The 17,515-nt window shown below is 39.3% G+C and overlaps 1 protein-coding gene and 1 long non-coding RNA gene across 4 annotated transcripts in view; one reads left to right on the top strand and one right to left on the bottom strand.

Moving 5' to 3' along the window:
- Positions 1-17,515, bottom strand: part of MKLN1 (muskelin 1) — a 347,617-nt gene that overhangs the window by 201,144 nt on the left and 128,958 nt on the right. For 2 of the 3 annotated variants that reach the window (XM_055124497.1, XM_055124493.1), the window contains one exon: positions 6,410-6,557. The exons of the other annotated variant lie outside the window; for it this stretch is intronic. In XM_055124497.1, the coding sequence (XP_054980472.1) occupies positions 6,410-6,420 (11 nt within the window). In that variant the 5' untranslated portion in view covers positions 6,421-6,557. The remainder of the gene's footprint in view (positions 1-6,409; positions 6,558-17,515) is intronic. 3 annotated transcript variants of the gene reach the window in all.
- LOC129401706 (uncharacterized) overlaps positions 1-17,515 on the top strand; it is a 67,031-nt gene that overhangs the window by 46,224 nt on the left and 3,292 nt on the right. Inside the window, exons 3-5 of the long non-coding RNA XR_008628419.1 lie at positions 58-193; positions 5,349-5,453; positions 11,808-11,918. This is a non-coding gene — a long non-coding RNA (uncharacterized LOC129401706). The remainder of the gene's footprint in view (positions 1-57; positions 194-5,348; positions 5,454-11,807; positions 11,919-17,515) is intronic.

Here is a 17,515-nt window from a genome sequence, read left to right as displayed (position 1 = left end):
TCCAAGACATTCCATTCCTTTTCCTCCCCACCTAAAATTTTAAATCTTCGTAAACAGGCAGCGAAAGCAGATACAGTCACTTCTTGAAGCTCATCACCAAAGATGCGAAATATCCTGCAGGAATCAAGGAGGGAAATGGTGGACTTAAGAAAACGTTGCCAAAATAAGCTGGGAACTGAGTGTCCCCCTTAAGGTGAGATTTCATCATCAACACAGAAGCTGTGGTGCTTCCTTTGTGTACCCTAGTTAGAGCCCTCAGGCCTAGAGAGTTCTTAAAGGTTCTTTGAGTGTCCATGTAGAACCTGGGGTGTGTGTGTGAATACTTTTCAATCAGTTCCCTCAATGACAGTTTCATTTTCACCCCAGGATCTATATACTTTGAAAGATATATATCTATTAAGTTACAATGTATGGAGAAAACATATTACGAATTAATTAGGCACTAAGTAGAACTGGTTATTTGCGGGGAGGGGTTGTTTTGTTTGGGAGCCACACCAGGCAGAGCTTAGTCCTGTCTCTGAGCTCAGTAATTACTCCTGGCAGGGCTCAGGAGACCATATGGGATACAAAGGATTGAACCCAGGTTGGCTATGTGCCAGACAAGTGCCCTACCTGTGGTAAATCTCTCCCGCCCAGTACTGTGCTTTCATACTGTGGTTATAAGTGTGATGGCCAAAAGGTTCTAGATGGTTCACACATCCAAGCATGTCCTGTCACTGAGCCAATTCCCCACTCTTCTTGCATAATGAGTGCTTTATAGAGATATTATATAAAATTATTTCAGTTGTTTGAAAAATACAAATCGTTAACCCCATCCTACAGATGAGTAAATAGGTTCGTTAAGCAAATTGCCCACTTTTTTCCCACTAAACATTAAATTCTGGTAGGCTTCACCATCATATCTAAATTATTTTCATATACTTCCTCTATCTTACAGACAACAGACAAGTCCAACCAGAACTTCTTTGTATAAAAATGAAGTCTTCACAATGAGTTGGTATGACATAATCACCCCCGTCTTCCAGCCTTCCTAATCCTCCACAAAAGAAAAGATGCTTTGTATTATCATAGTCAACCTGTTTAGGGCTTTATTGTGATTAAATACACAATACCCCCTAGACTTCTTTAAAGTTCTGAACATGATTCAAGCCATTCCATTATTATCCTTGTAGAATCCTTATGAATCTTATTGACCATTTTTTTTTTAATTCTTCCACTTTCTCATTCCACTGAGTATTTGTAACCTGCCATGGACTTAGGGGAGGCAGGGAACCCTTCAGGTACAGACAAATGGGAATTGGGTGGGCAGGGAGATCAGCCAAGTCAGCAAGTTGATAATAGCAAGTGGTTAAGAAAAATCAAGTGGGAAAGAACAGGACAAAAGCAGAAGGAAATAAGAGAAAAGAACAGAAGATCAGGATATGTCAAGGGGAGAAATATAAGAAGAGAAAAGGAAAGGGATGAATTATTCTTTATATTTTTGTTAAGGTTTTGAGAGAGTGGGTTTGAGAGGGTCGGTGGTTAGAGACACAAGTGGTGCTCAGGGATTATTTCTGGCTCTGCGCTCAGGAGTCAATCCTGGCAGTGCTTGGGAGACTTCATTTTCCTCCAAGGAAACTTTGCCACTTCCCTACCCAACTGTTAGCTTTGAGGCCAAAATCTAGAAGTTATAGAATAAGTGGATGAAAGGGATATTAATTATGATAGCTATAAAATGAAAATTGTTAGCCCAGCATCCTAGAGTTAAATTCTGTAGTGCTATGCAGGAAATTCTGCATTAGCTGTAAACCAAAGTAATAAAATCAAACTAGCACTAATTATCATCCCTGCCTCCTCCTACCCCAGGGATCTTGAAATACAAAGTCACTTTGGACAGAGTTTAACTAACTTTGGTATATAATTGCTATGAAACAAAGTTATTAGTTGGAAATAAGTCATTTTCCTAAGTAACCCTAATTCTTAGTTTTCAAGTCATTTTTAATATTTTTTTTGGTTGGGTTGCTTTGGGGATACATCAAGCTGTGCTCAGGACTTACTCTTGGCTCTGCACTCATGGATCACTCCTAGAAGAGCTGAGGGATTGAACTTGGTGTGTTGCGTGCAAGGCAAGCGGTCACACCAGAAATAAGGTTAGTTAAATCCTAGTTGCTTGTATTTTCAATGGATCAGTTTATAGTAGCTAAAAGAGAACAGATAGATGTATACTTTTCCTCACTCAAAATTTAACCAGTGCTCTAAAAAAAATCTAAGGAATTTTTTATTTTCATTTTGAACTCATAAGTGCTCTTACTTTTTCATTCTTGACTCTAAAGTGATTTGTGTCATGCCAGAGAGAGAGAACTAGGTGGGATCAATTCCCCACATCGCCTGGTCTCCCCCAGCTTCACCAGGAGCGAGCCCCAAGCACTCAGCTGGGAGTAGCCCTTGAGCAGCTCCTAAACTGGCCCCCAAACAAAACTAAGGAATGAACATACTAACTAAAGTGATTTGTGGGGGAAAGGGGCAGGGAGTTAAAGGTAGAGGTGGAGTCATTTTTTAATGCCATGAAAGGTTCATCTGTATCTGAATTTACATGGTCATTTGTCTTTAAGAAGTGTTAGCAAAAAGCTATCAATTCTTGGCTACACTCCAGTAAATGACTGGCCAAGGCTTCTCTCTCCCCTAGGCCCCTGAGTCTAGGGTAAAGATAGTATGAGCTGGTCTTAATATTCCAGAAACTTCTGGTCTGATTGACCACCCTCAGAGATAAATTTAAACACTTGCATCTACTCCATAAAGAGGATAAAGCCTCACTCTTGATCCTCTTATCTTCTATCTAGGGTAAAAGGCCGTATCCTAGATGCCAGGCAACAACCCAGAGTGCCTTTATCTGAACATTCAAAACAGAGATAATCAATTCTCTAGAAGTGTAAGTCATTAAGGACTCATTTAAAAATAAACATATTTGGGCCAGAGCGATAGTACAGGAAGTAGGGAGTTTGCCTTGCACGCAGCGGACCTGGGACCTGTGTTTGATCCCTGGCATATCATATGGTCGCCCAGCACTGCCAGGAATGATTCCTGAGTGCAGAGTCAAGGTAACCCCTGAGCATTGCTGGGTATGACCCAAAAAGAAAAAAAATTGGTTTAATAAGCTGCCATCACCTAAACAGTGGATCAATATTAGCTTCAATCATACAATGCAATAGGAAATGTGTAGTTTGTCTATGAAGATTTCATAGCAAAGTTTTTAATCTGGTTCTTATCAAGCCTTTTTTTTGATCTAACTTTGAACCAAAAAGCAAGAGGATAGAAGAGATGGTTTAATAGCACCATGAAAAATCAACAAAACAAACCTGAAAGGTGGAGTAATTAGACCAGTATCATCAAGAATCAATGCATGAGAATAAAATATAAGTGTTCATAGGTATAGAAAGAGGAGAACATTCTAGATTAGAAGATTAATACATTTTAGGCTACAAGATTAATAACAAAAAGGAAATATATTAGCTTATTTGATTTATCTATCTTTAAAAAATCATTTGAGAAGGAATTATAGAAAATAGGAATGTTTCTTAAATTAAGGCATAAAGACTTTTTTGGTAATGAGAAAGCTCTGGAAATAGTGGTAATGGCAATATAATTTTGAATGTACTTAATGCCACCACATTATACCAACAATGGTAAATTTTACCTAAAATTAAAAGTTAATTGGTTGCTCACATGCAAAAAAATTAATGCAGGCCCCTAACACCATACAAAAAAATGAAATAAAACCAGAATAAAGACCTCAACATTAGACCTGAGTACAGAAATTATATCAAGAAAAACATAGGTAGAATTCTCCATAACATTGAAATACTTCAACATTTCAATACCATTGTCCAAGCAAATGAAAGTAAAGACAAATAAATGTAACTACATTATAAATGGAACTTTCTACACTGCAAAGACAAACAAACAAACAAAAAAACCCAAAAAACTCAGGATCAGTATAAAAAGATACCCCACAGACTGGGAGAGAAATATTGGCCCAGCACTCCTTTGAAAAGAGTGATATCCAAGACATATAAAGCGCTGTTAGAATTTTACAAAAAGAAAACAACCAACTCCATCAAAAAGTAAGGGGGAAGAGAGGAGATGAAAAGAAACTTCCTCAAAGAAGACATACAGATGGACAAAGCATATGAAAAAATGCTCAGCTGTACTTATCATCAGGGAAATGGGAAATGCAAATGAAAACAACAAAAAAAAATATCATCTCAAACTAGTGAAACTGGCACACTCACAAAGAACAAAAACAACCTGTGTTGGTATGGATGGGTGGGGGGGGGGGAGTACCCTCATTCATTGCTGGTGGGAATGTCAACTTCCCCAGCCTTTTTGGGAGAACAATATGGACACTCCTCAAAAACCTGGGAATTGAGCTTTCATATGGCACAACAATTCCACTTCTTGTCATCTACTTCAAAAGCTCAAAAAAATTAGCCAGAGATGAAATTTGCACTCTTATGTTTATTATAGCACTATATACAATAGTCCGAATGTGGGAACAACCCAAGTGTCTAAGAACAGTTGACCGGAATAAGAAACTGTGTGTGGGACATATATATTGTGAAATACTATTGAATTATAAGAAAAGATAAAATCATGCAATTTGCTGCTACTTCTGGAGGGTCTGGAGGGTGTCATGCTCAGTGAAATTTATCAGGAAGAGAGGGACAGACACAGAATGATCTCTCTCATATGTGAGATATAAAGAAAAAAAAGTAGGGGTATAACAAATGTCCTCTGGCAGCAAAACCAAGAATTGGTCTTCAGTAGGAGCTGACCACAGGGAAAGGGTGGTGGGGACTAGGATTGGAGGGTCTCCACAACAGTGGAGGTTAGTGGACACTCGGGGGACTAGTGTGGTGCTGGATTGTGTTATACATAAAACCCTATCACTAATGTGATTGTAAATCATGGCACCCATTTTTTAAAAATTCCTAATGTCTTTATAATAAAAAAAGTTAATTTGGAACCAAATAGGGAAAATTTTTTATGTCACTGGTATTAAATGCTATCAAAAAAGTATGTTTTTTAAAAAGAGTTAAGATGAAACTGTTACTTAACAAATATGTGCTTATATTTAGAAATAAATGCTGATGTATTCAGGTATGCTATATCTATTATTTATTGATGTCTCTCTCCATATATGTATATCATATTTATCCATAACTTTAAATTATTTCAGCCAAGTAAGAAAGGAAAAAAAGATGAAGAATATATGGCTAAAATTAAGTAATTTTAAAAATCAAAATATTTGATACTGGATGGTCATTATATCACTCTTACCTCTTTTCTGTGTGTCCCCAAATTTTGAAAAGGAGAGAGGAACTAAGAACATAGACCACTTCTCTCTGTAAAATGCCAAGCTGTGGTTGGATTTCTAAGCTGGGAGCAGGAATTACCCTGAGACATACATTCTAGAGGTAAGAAGAGAATGGCACAGGAGGAATATATATATATATATATATGATATATACTCCAATGTGTGTACATATATGTATGTATGTACATATATGTAAATATGCATATATACATATGTGCATATTTACATATATATTTCAATGTAGCACTGTAGCACTGTCGTCCAGTTGTTCATCGATTTGCTCGAGCGGGCACCAATAATGTCTCCATTGTGAAACTTATTGTTACTGTTTTTGACATATCAAATATGCCACGGGTAGCTTGCCAGGCTTTGCCGTGTGGGTGGGATACTCTCGGTAGCTTGTCGGGCTCTCCTAGAGGGATGGAGGAATCAAACCTGGGTCTGCCTCGTGCAAGGCAAATGCCCTACCCATATTTCAATGTATCCAGAAAAAGTCCAAAGGGGTGAAGAAAAATTTCAACTCCGACCCCGAGTACAGGAGATCTGCCCGGAGAATGTGTGCCTCAGCTCTCAGCATTAACCGGCTCTCCAGCCACCCCCACATCCTCCCTTGGGGTTTGGGCTGCTTAATCTCACTGAAAGGTCAGAACGTTGCATTTCTGGGAGCTAAGCAGAGTGGAAAAGGACTATTCTCATCAAAGGCACCCTGCAGTTCATTTCCCTTTCACAAATCAATGCGCCAGAAAGCAAGTCACTGGGTTATGTCTCTGCGAGGTGTTTATGAAATTTGTCTCCAGCTTTATTCCTCTCCATGAATAGAACTCGGGTATACTCTGACTACAAGTACACGCAGAAGTGAAGTGAAGAAGAAAAAATAACCACATCAGGTATTAATAAAATAAAGCTCTAAGAATATAAATGAAATGGCTTTCCCTGACCAAAATATTCAATAATATTTACAAAGCAATTAATTCATTTATTCCTACAATCATGACCCACTATAAAGCACAATTCACCTTAATAATTCTGTAATTTCCTCCCGGCTTAAGGACTTACTTGGAAACCATGAAAAGAGCTGCTTCCTTGATTGGGGCTTTGATTTGCCAGACACAGTGAAGCAAGCTTACTGAGGTCGTCTGCCCAAGTGGGTTTGACACCTTCCTCTTCCCACTATCTGCATCTTTGTCTCTTGTCTTGACTCCTCCTACAAGACAAGAACATCTCAGCAGAGGGGCAGGGACCTTTTTTCTATTCCCTCCTTTCTACTCTATATGTAAATACGGTACTACCTAACTGCAGGCATAGAATCCTGTTAATAGTGAGTGCCTCGTCTGTCCTTTTCATTCTCTCTCCTTCCTTCTGTTTCCTTTTAAGGATATTTAATGTTAGGATGATCTTTCTCCCTCATACAATGAAGTCCAGTCATTCGATTCTCCTCCATTCTCCTGAATGCTCTTAATTGCTCACTTTATCTTTGTACCTAGCATCGGTTAATAAAATGGAAAGATTCAGGTTTGGGTTTAAAGTAAGGAGAAATGCCCCCTAAACCTTTTGTCTTGATCCTGACTGAGATCAGTTTACAAGAAGCTCTTCAGTAATAGTGTTTTAGGCACAACATGATTAATAAATTGTTACATTACCATTGGCTCTGTACCCTCAGAGGTAAGGTAGTGCATGGGCTAAGACGGTTTTTAGGCATCCTTAGATCTCTTAGCCTAGTAGTACTCACTATATACTTACATACATCTTTATCTATCTATCTATCTATCTATCTATCTATCTATCTATCTATCTATCTATCTATCTATCTATCATTCCATCCATCTGTTCAACCTATTATTTCTATTTACCTACCTGCCCATAGCTGTCTCTATAACAATTTTATTGAGAGCTGCACATTATACAGTTCACCTTTTTAACATGTACACCTCAGTGTTTTTTAGTATATTCACAGAGCTGTGCAAACATGGCTACAATTTTAAAATATTTTAATCATCTATTCCAAAACAAAAAAACTTTGTGACCATACGTAGTCACTCACCTGACACTTGTTAGTCTATAGTCTGTCTTTATTGATGTGTTTTTTTTTTGGGGGGGTCACACCCAGCGATGCACAGGGGTTACTCCTGGCTCATGCACTCAGGAATTACTCCTGGTGGTGCTCCGGGGACCATATGGGATACTGGGAATCGAGCCTGGGCCGGCCACGTGTAAGGCAAATGCCCTACCCGTTGTGCTATTGCTCTAGCCCCTATTGATGTGTTTTTATGGACATTTCCTACAAATGGAATAAATTTTTTGTGACTGCTTTCATTCAACATGTTTTCAAGGTTTAACCACATGTGAACATTAATACACAGAAACCCCCATTAATTTTTTGTGGGTCACACCTGGTGCTTGGGGACACTCCCGTATGTGCTCAGGGAGCCATACAGTGCTGGGGATGAACAGTCCCCAGCATACAAAGCCTGAGCTCCAGCCCTTTGAGTCATCTCCCTGGTCCCAGAAATCCTGTTCTAATGAGTTAGAAAGCTAAAAAGAAAGACAACTTTGTGTGTGGAATCAACAGATTTATAGTACCCATCATGCTTTTTTATCTCCCATGAAAGGTGATCCCCATTTCCCTCATGCAGAACTAAGGGGGTGTCCTCCAGAGATACATAGGGGTTCATCTTGAATTTGATGAAGAGCACATGGATCTTCTCTTGAGTGAATTTTCCAGTCTCCTCTTTCTTCTGCTGTTTCTTTCCAAATGGAATCAACAGTTTTCATTTTGTTGTTGGAAAAATTGATTACTTTTGTTTGAAGTCAACACATGTTATAGTACTGCATTTCTTTTTATTGCCAGATAATATCCATAGGGCTGGAGCAATAGCACAGCGGGTAGGATGTTAGTCTCTCATTCTGTTACTTTATATTACACAGATGAGTGCAATCTTTCTATGTCTGTCTCTCTTTTTCTGACTCATTTCACTTAACATGATACTTTCCGTGTTGATCCACTTATATGTGAATTTTATAACTTCATCTTTTCTAACAGCTGCATAGTATTCTTTCGTGTAGATGTACCAAAGTTTCTTTAACCAGTCATCTGTTTTGGGGCACTCGTTTTTTCCAGATTTTGGCTATTGTAAACAGTGCTGCAATGAGCATACAAATGCAGATGTCATTTCTACTATACCTTTTTGCCTCTCGGGGATATATTCCCAGGAGTGGTATTGCTGGGTCAAATGGGAGCTCAATTTTCAAATGCATTTGTGTGTCTTTCTTGAAGCAACGCCTGCTCAAATCCTTTGCCTACTTTAAAAATGGGTTCTCTTTTTATTATTGAATCATTACAGGTCTGTACAGTCTTCATGCAAGTCTCATCAGATCTGAGGTTTCCAAAAGTTTTCTCCTATTATGTATACTGCCTTTTATGTATTTAGTGGTAGTTTTTGAAACACAAAATTTTAAATATTGATGAATTTAAGTAGCTTAACCTTATATTTATATCATTGGTCCCTCTTGAGCTAGTTTGTATATAGAATGAGGCCAGGGATTCATCTTCATGTGGATATCCAGATGACCAGAAACATGTGTTGGATAAGCTGTTCTTTCCCTATTGAATTGTCTTGGTACCCTAGTCAAAAATCAATTGATCATGAATGTGAATTTATTTCTAGACTCTCTGTATCATTTTACTGATCCATACATATGTCTTTATTTCAGTATCACAACTATCAGATGTCTTGCAAATTTGTTCTTTTTAAAAACATTTTGTATTGCATTTACATATATACAGATATGTTTTTATTTATGGCAAAAATTAAACAACCCATGTGATATTTGGTAGGAACTGTGTTGAATTTGTCAATTAGTTTAGGTAATACTGCCATCTTTAAAAAATTAAGTCTTTTGATTCGTGGATGTGAAAAGTCTTTTTATTTCTTGGGTTTTCTTTAATTTCCTTCAACAATCATTTGCAGTTTCAAATTTTATACTTATTTTTAGTAAATTCTTTATAAGTCTATCCTTATGATGTTATTATAAATGGGATAATTTTCTAAATGTTGAGGGAGATTGTTCATAGATGGTGAATAGAACTACAATTTATATATCATATATTGATATATTTATATATTGATCTTACAACTTAAAACCTTTGTTAACTTTTTTTTAAATTTTTTTATTTTTATTTTTTTTTTGCTTTTTGGGTCACACCTGGCGATGCACAAGGGTTACTCCTGGCTCTGCACTCAGGAATTACTCCTGGCGGTGCTCAGGGGACCATATGGGATGCTGGGATTTGAAGCCGGGTTGGCCACGTGCAAGGCAAACGCCCTACCCGCTGTGCTATTGCTCCAGCTCCCTTTGTTAACTTTTTTAGAAATTAACCATAATAGTTTTTTAGTAGATTTCTTGGAATATTTTTATATACATTATCATGTCATGTTTTAATAGAGGAATAGTTTTTCTTCCCTTCCAATGTGGATGCTTCTTAATTCTTCTTTTTGGGTCACACCTGGCAATGTACAGGGATTACTCCTGGCTCATGCACTCAGGAGTTACTCCCAGCGGTGCTCAGGGGACCATATGGGATGCTGGGAATTGAACACGGGTCGGCCATGTGCAAGGCAAAAGCTCTACCCGCTGTGCTATTGCTCCAGCCCCGCTTCTTATTCTTGCCTAATTGCCTTGTTTAGAAATTCTAGTAAAATATTGAATGGAAGTGGCAAGAGCAGTCATCATTATCTTACTTCTGGTGAGAAGATTTGGTCTCCCCATGTAAGTATGGTATTAGCTGGCGCTTTTACTCTTTAATTTGTTTCTATGCTGCCTACATTATCACAATTGGATGTTAATTTTTTCAGATCCTATTTTTCTTTATCAATGAAGGTGATCATGTAAACTTTAACTTTATTCTACTAATATGGGGAGATTACGTTAATTGATTTTGGATATAAAGGCAAAACCTTTCATTTCTGAGATAATTCTGACTTTATCTTAAATATAATCAGAATTTTTTAATTTAAAAGAATAATAGACATATATAACAAAACAAACCACCTCAAACACCTTTAAGTATGCCGTTTTTACGTACTATCATCCATTTCCATAAATATTTTCATTTTGCAAAATTGAAACTATATCCATTAAATAATAAATCAACATTTCTCCTTTCCAATCTTTATCAATCAGCGTTCTCTTATTGACACTATGATTTTGACTATTCTAGGTATTTCTAAATATCTCATAAGTAGAATCATGCGTGGCTTTGTTGTTGTTTTTGCTACTGATACATATTTTTTTTCTCTTCTTTTTTTGAAGTTTTATTGAATCATCTCGTAATACACTGTCACAAAGTTGTTATGAATGGGTTTCAGTCATAGAGTGTTCCAACACCTGTCCCTTCACCAGTGTATATTTCCTATCACCAATGTCCACAGTTTCCCTCCTACCATCCCAACTGACAGCTTGCCTCTATGGCAGGCACTTTTCTTCTCTCTCTCTCTCTCTCTCTCTCTCTCTCTCTCTCTCTCTTCTCTCTCTCTCTTTCTCTTTCCTTCTCCCTCTCCCTCTCCTCTCTCTGTCTCTCTCTGTGTCTCTGTCTGTCTGTTTCGCTCTTTTTCTCTCCTTTTGAGCATTATGGTTTTCAATACAAGTATTGGAAGTTTATCAGGTACCTACTGTCAGCATTTACTTCTTGTCCAAGGTGATCATTTCTAACTGTCATTGTCATAATTGTCCCCTTGTCATAATTGTCATAATTGTCATAATTGTCCCTTCTCTATCCTAACTCTCCCCTACCCCACCCTTCCACACTTGTGGCAAGTTTTCAACTATGGACCAGTTCTCCTGACCCTTGTTTTTACTGTATTTGGGTATTAGTCTTATATTACATTTTTTGTATCATAAATGAGTGCAATCATTCTGTTTTTTCCTCTCCCTCTCCCTCTAACTCATTTCATTCAGCATTATACTCTACATGTTCATACATTTATAAGCAAATTTCAATTTTCCTGGTGACTGTGTAGTATTCCATTGTGTAGATGCACTGATATATTTTATTAATCATATTAAAGTATTTAGAACATATTACTTGCGATAGCACAGCTGTTGGGCATTTGCCTTTCACACGAACGACCCGTGTTCGATTCCTCCACCCCTCTCAGAGAGCCTGGCAAGCTACCAAGAGTATGGAGCCCGCACAGCAGAGCCTGGCAAGCTACCCGTGAGTATTGGATATGCCAAAAACAGTAACAATAAGGCTCTCAATGAGAGACATTGCTGGTGCCCACTTGAACAAATCGATGAGCAAAGGGATGACAGTGACAGTGATTACTTGCCTCAAAGCTTAACCAGATTGTAACATTTTACAGAATTTATTTCTTTTGGAGATAAGTAATAATAATAATCCAACATAACTTAAAAACTTTTAAATGTTCATGAAATTTATTTATTTTTGTCTAAGATTACCAGCCCCGGTAGCTGACCTCCAACTACTCAACCACTGCCATGCTCCAGCTGCTTTCCACATGCTCCGGCCGAGCCTGAAGCATGAGTGAAGTCCCACGGAACCCAGGTAATGTGGAACTTTGTGATCTTGGACTCTGGGCTCAATGGGACTGGGAGCAGAAATCCTCTGCCTGCTTCCCCCAGTCTCCAGCCACCCAGGGGTCACACCCATAAGCCACCTCCTGCTGGGGCCAGATAATCTCATCGGCCACCCTCCAGAACTCATGGCTGCTTCTCCCGGAAGGGAGCATAAATTGAGATTCCCATAACCATGCCACCAGACTCCGCACCAGAGGCTGTTTCCACTCGGGGCGCCCCAGAGGGGGCCAAGAGTGAGCCCTCTCTACCCCAAGGGACCCAGCCCTGGCAGCTGACCTCCACTACTCAACCGCTGATACTCCAGGATGCTTTCCACACGCTAGCGCTGAGCCTCACGCATGAGTGAACATATTCCTGGACAGATCATAAGACACTCCCTACCCATTTTCCATAAAATCATAGAGAGAAATATATATATGCATATAATATATATAATGCCTCACGGAGAGCCTGGCAAGCTACCTAGAGTATCCTGCCCACACACAGAGCCTAGCAAGCTCCCCATGGCATATTCGATATGCCAAAAACAGTAACAATAACAGGTCTCATTCCCCTGACCCTGAAAGAGCCTCCAATCGTTGGGAAAGACAAGTAAGGAGAAGCTGCTAAAATCTCAGGGCTGGGATGAATAGAGATGTTACTGGTGCCTGCTAACATAAATTGATGAACAACAAGATGACAATGATACAGTGAAGATTACCTTTGCCATTAGATCTAAGATGCCTTTGGTATCAGATTTAAGAAATCATTGCCAAATCTAATGTTGTGAAGCTTTGTACATTTTTTTTCTGATAATGTATAGTATTCTTATATGTTGCTAGATTTAGTTTGCTAGTATACTGTTGATAATTTCTTGTGCCTCAATTCATGAGAGATATTATGATACCTGATTTTGGTATCAGGGTATTACTAGCCTCAGAGAATGAGTTAATAAAAGATTCATTTCTATTTCTTAAAAGAGTTAGTGAATAAGTTGACTTAAATCTTAAATTTTAGTAAAATTCAACAGACAAAAATCACCTGGGTCTGGAATTTTCTTTGTGAGAAATTACAAATTTCTAAATCTCTTCCTAGTAATTGAGAGTCTTCATTGTCAGTATTCCGCCGCCCCACCCTAGCACTTTGAGTATGTCATCTCACTGCCCTCCAGCCTCCATTGTTTCTGTTGAGAAATCACTAGAAAGTCACCACTTGGGCTCTCTTGTATGTGATGAGATTTATGTTTTTGTATTTTTCCAATTTAGAATTTCAATATGAGGATGTGGGTCTCTATGTATTATCATTGGAGTTAGTGAAACTTCTGGGATGCATATAGTTTAAAAATTGGTGGTGGGGGTAGGCGCTAGAGCAATAGTACAGGGGGTAGGGTGTTTGTCTTGCACGCAGCTGACCTGGGTTTGATCCCCAGCATCCCATATGGTCCTCCAAGCACCACCCGGAGTGATTCCTGAGTACACAGCCAGGAGTAATCCTTGAGCATCGCTGGGTATGACCCAAAAAGCCAAACAAAAAAACAGAAAAGAAAAGAAATTTTCAACCTTATTTCTTCGACACATTTTCCTATTGTATATGGGTCACATCATACATCACTATTTCTTTTCCTATCTCATAATATTTTTCGTTGAAAATTAGACATTTTAGATAGCCTGTTATAAAAACTTTGGGTGCTGACCCTTCCCCAACTCATTATTTTTTGAGTCTATAAGTGTATTATTAGAGCTTGCTTTTTTGATATCTTTAGTGACTTAGATAGATTATTTTAGTAAAATTGACTTCCCTGCAGTATGAAATCTCTAATATTCCTCAGAGCCTGCAGGTTTGGTCATTCTGGGATGACAGGAACTTGAGCAAAGCTCTCTTTTTTTTACTATCTCCATCCAGATCTCAGTTAAGTTGTAGGCCTTTGTTGGTATTAGCTCAAGTTGTTAAGCTCCATTAGTTGCTAATAAGCACTTTATTATTTTCAACAATGCCCTGAAGAGTAAAATGCCCCACAGTCAGATCCAGTTAAATTGAAATATGGTGGAGAGACAGTATTTTTTTAAAAATGTGCAGTTGGTTAATAAATTGTCACTTTTTTAAAAAAATTTTTTTAGAGCATTACAAAGCCGTTCATGATTGAATTTCAGTCATACAGTATTCCAACACTCATCCCTCCATCATTGTACATTTCCCAGCCCTGGTGCTAGCGGGCCCGCTCGGGATGGGAGATGCGGGCTGAACGCAGATTATAGACTGAACATGATGGCCACTTAATACCTCTAGTGCAAACCACAATGCCCAAAAGGAGAGAGAGAGCAAAAGGGAATGCCCTGCCACAGAGGCAGGGTGGGGTGGAGGGGACGGGAAAGAGAGTTTTTGAAGCCAACATTTGCGATTTTTTCTGACCCCTGGAGGGCTCTTTTTAGCTATAGTTTCCCGACACCCCTCCCTCCTTGCTCACTCATAAACTAGCTGATTGGTTCTGATCTGTCTGATAAAGTAGCTTGCTGCCCCTCTGGAGTTTATCACCCAACCCTCCGCTCTTGGCCAGCACTCCCTTTGGCTGGAACTTTCCCATAGTCTGTTCCAAACAAAGTCAGTTCCCTTACGCAGAACAAGAGAAATTTGTCTCTCTCTTCCTCTGGGAAAACTTTGTGAGGTTCTGCTGTGAAATGGGGGTGTGGCCGGAACAATGACCCACTTCTCTTGGAGTAATACCTCTGCTTTCCAAGCAGGACATGGGGTGAAGGCAAGGGTTCTGGTCTTAGATTTCCTATCCCTTTGTGAAATCACACTGTGTTTCTTTTGTATGTGTTCATTTACGTAGGGCGCCTGGGTTTTAATACATAATCTCATACATGTATCAGCATATGAATATCACTGAGCTATATTCCTGTGGCCCCTTGAATAACAATGTTCAATGGCTCCTGGTTTTGGTTGTTTTCTAAAGCTTCTAAGCCATATTTAAAAAAAACTAACAGTTTTTAAATCGTTTCTTTGAGGAGTGGCTCTGAAGCTCCTTGCACCACCATTCTGGAATGTGTCCCTTAATAGTGCTTTTAGTGGGGCTGGTGGTTCTCAAGTAGTGCTTAATGGGTCACAGGGACAGTCCCATCAATGTTAGCCAACTGGGTCTGACAGTTCAGTGCATGGGTCTGAGAATGCTGCTCATGTCTTGTGATGACGAGGTGCCACCAGGATTATACTCTGTGGTGCTTGAGGGGGTCGTGCCGTGCAGGGATGGCAGGGATGGAAGGGACTTATGTAAAGCACAGAATCTTAATGATAGCAACAGTTTTTCTTTTCTTTTCTTTTCTTTTCTTTTTTGAGGGAGGGGATATAAGGATGGGAGGGAGAACATTTGGGTTATACCCAGGGATTTTCAAAATTATTACTCTCTACTCTGAGTTCAGGGATTATTCCTGCAGGGCTCAGAAGACCATATGGGGAGCCAGAGATCGAAGCCAGGGCCCAGCCATGTGCAAAGTGAGCACCTTACCCATGTACTACAGTCATGCAAAACTTTTCTTGACTGCTAACATTTTCTGAAATCTTCATTCAGGCTTGGTATTGTGCTCGCCCTAAGTGCAATATGAGAAGATTTACTTAGAATGAATTTGTAGATGAAGATACCAGCAGATCACCCCACACAAAATAAAAACTTTATATAGGGGCTCTGGGAAGCTTCTCATTTTTATGTCCCAAGCCACAGAAGACCAGCAGTTATTATTCCAAGTAAATCACTAAAGCAGGCATGATAAAACAAAGGTGCTAATTCTTATCTCTCTCTCCCCTGGCAAGGAAAGATATATTAAATAGAATAGGCTCTTTCTCTGAAATACTCTGTTGTGTTTAAAGTATTTGTCTCACTACTGATGCCCAAACGCATGGTTCAGGTGGTGTTCCTGGTGGGATGTTTTAGTATCCCGCACCCCCCACTCCCACTCCCATTCCCTCCTGCTGGCACTGTTTGTTCATATATCTGGGAAAGATCTGTCTGGGAATGGTGAGTTATTGCTGCTTTGAATCTGTGAGGTCCAGGCGGAGTTTTGGCCTTGAAGCCCCATGTTCTAAACACCTTGAACTTGTAGGACGAGGAAACAATATTTCAAAGATTTATCCCATGCTTGTGAAACATTTTCATTGTGTAAGAAAAGGAAGTACCGCAGTTGGAATTTCCAGTTCCAATCTTCTTGGAAGAAGTCGTCATTTACTGTTCTAAGCCAAAACTATGTCTTACCCTCTTCAAGGATTGTTTTGGGTTTTTAAAAATTATGCTCATTGCTCTACAGTTCACCTCCCAGTCAAAAGCGACTATTCTTAAACAGAATTTGCCTACAGAAAGTAGCATCTTTACCCGGCCATGTGGTACTGACTTAATTTTTACTGACTTCTTAATAAGCATTGCCACAAACCATTTGAATACCTTAGAGATCAAGGTTAATAAGTCCCATCAGTCATTAAGGTGGTTATAAACAGTATCTATTGAGAGATGAGTTTTAACAAGTTCACCCACAGGACAAGAACTCTTTGGGAAAAAAAAATAAAGAAAGGGGCTGGAGCGATAGTACAGTGGGTAGGGCGTTTGCCTTGCACGAGGCCGACCCGGGTTTGATTCCCAGCATCCCATATGGTCCCCCGAGCAACGCCAGGAGTGAGTCCTGAGTGCAGAGCCAGGAGTCAGCCCTGAGCACTGCCAGGTGTGACCCTCCCCCAAAAAAAAGAAAAAAAGAAAGAAATCCCAGTTCTGTATGAGAGCAACTGATCAATTCTGTTTTCCTGAAGCTGCCAAACCACCCTTATGCCTGGCAGACAGAGTTTTCAAAGTACAATAAAGTTGTTTAAAATATTGGTACCTAATGGTAAGTCATTGCTTACTGGATTTAGAGGGCTTTTTTCTGCTTTTTTTTTGAGATAACATTGATTTATAAAATTGATTTATAACATTGGTTTTTTTTTGAGATACCATTGATTTGGAGACTGGAATGATAGGACAGTGGGTAGGGCATTTGCCTTGCACGCTGCCGACCCGAGTTCGATTCCTCCATCTCTCTCAGAGAGCCCGGCTGTCTACCGAGAGTATCCCGCCCACATGGCAGAGCCTGGCAAGCTACCCATGGTGTATTTGATATGCCAAAAACAGTAACAACAGGTCTCACAATGGAGACGTTAGTGGTGCCCGCTAGAGCAACATTGATGAACAACATTGATTTATGAGACTCCATGTTTTAGGAATCCAATTTCACAACTATCCAAAATTTTTTTATTTTTTATTTTTTTTATTTTTTTAATTTATTTATATTTAATTAAAGAATCACCGTGAGGGTACAGTTACAGATTTGTACACTTTTGTGCTTATACTTCCCTCATACAAAGTTCGGGAACCCATGCCTTCACCAGTGCCCATTCTCCACCACCAGTAAACCCAGCCTCCCTCCCATCCTCCCCAATCCCATCTCCCCCCACCCACCCTGCCACTGTGGCAGGGCATTCCCTTCTGTTCTCTCTCTCTAATTAGCTGTTGTGGTTTGCAATAAAGGTGTTGAGTGGCCGCTGTGCTCAGACTCTAGCCCTCATTCAGCC

This window comes from Sorex araneus, chromosome 1 (genome assembly GCF_027595985.1).
Source record: "Sorex araneus isolate mSorAra2 chromosome 1, mSorAra2.pri, whole genome shotgun sequence".
Taxonomy (NCBI): Eukaryota; Metazoa; Chordata; class Mammalia; order Eulipotyphla; family Soricidae; genus Sorex; species Sorex araneus.
The sequence above is the reverse complement of the archived record's forward strand: the minus strand, read 5'-3'. Positions and strand labels throughout refer to the sequence as shown.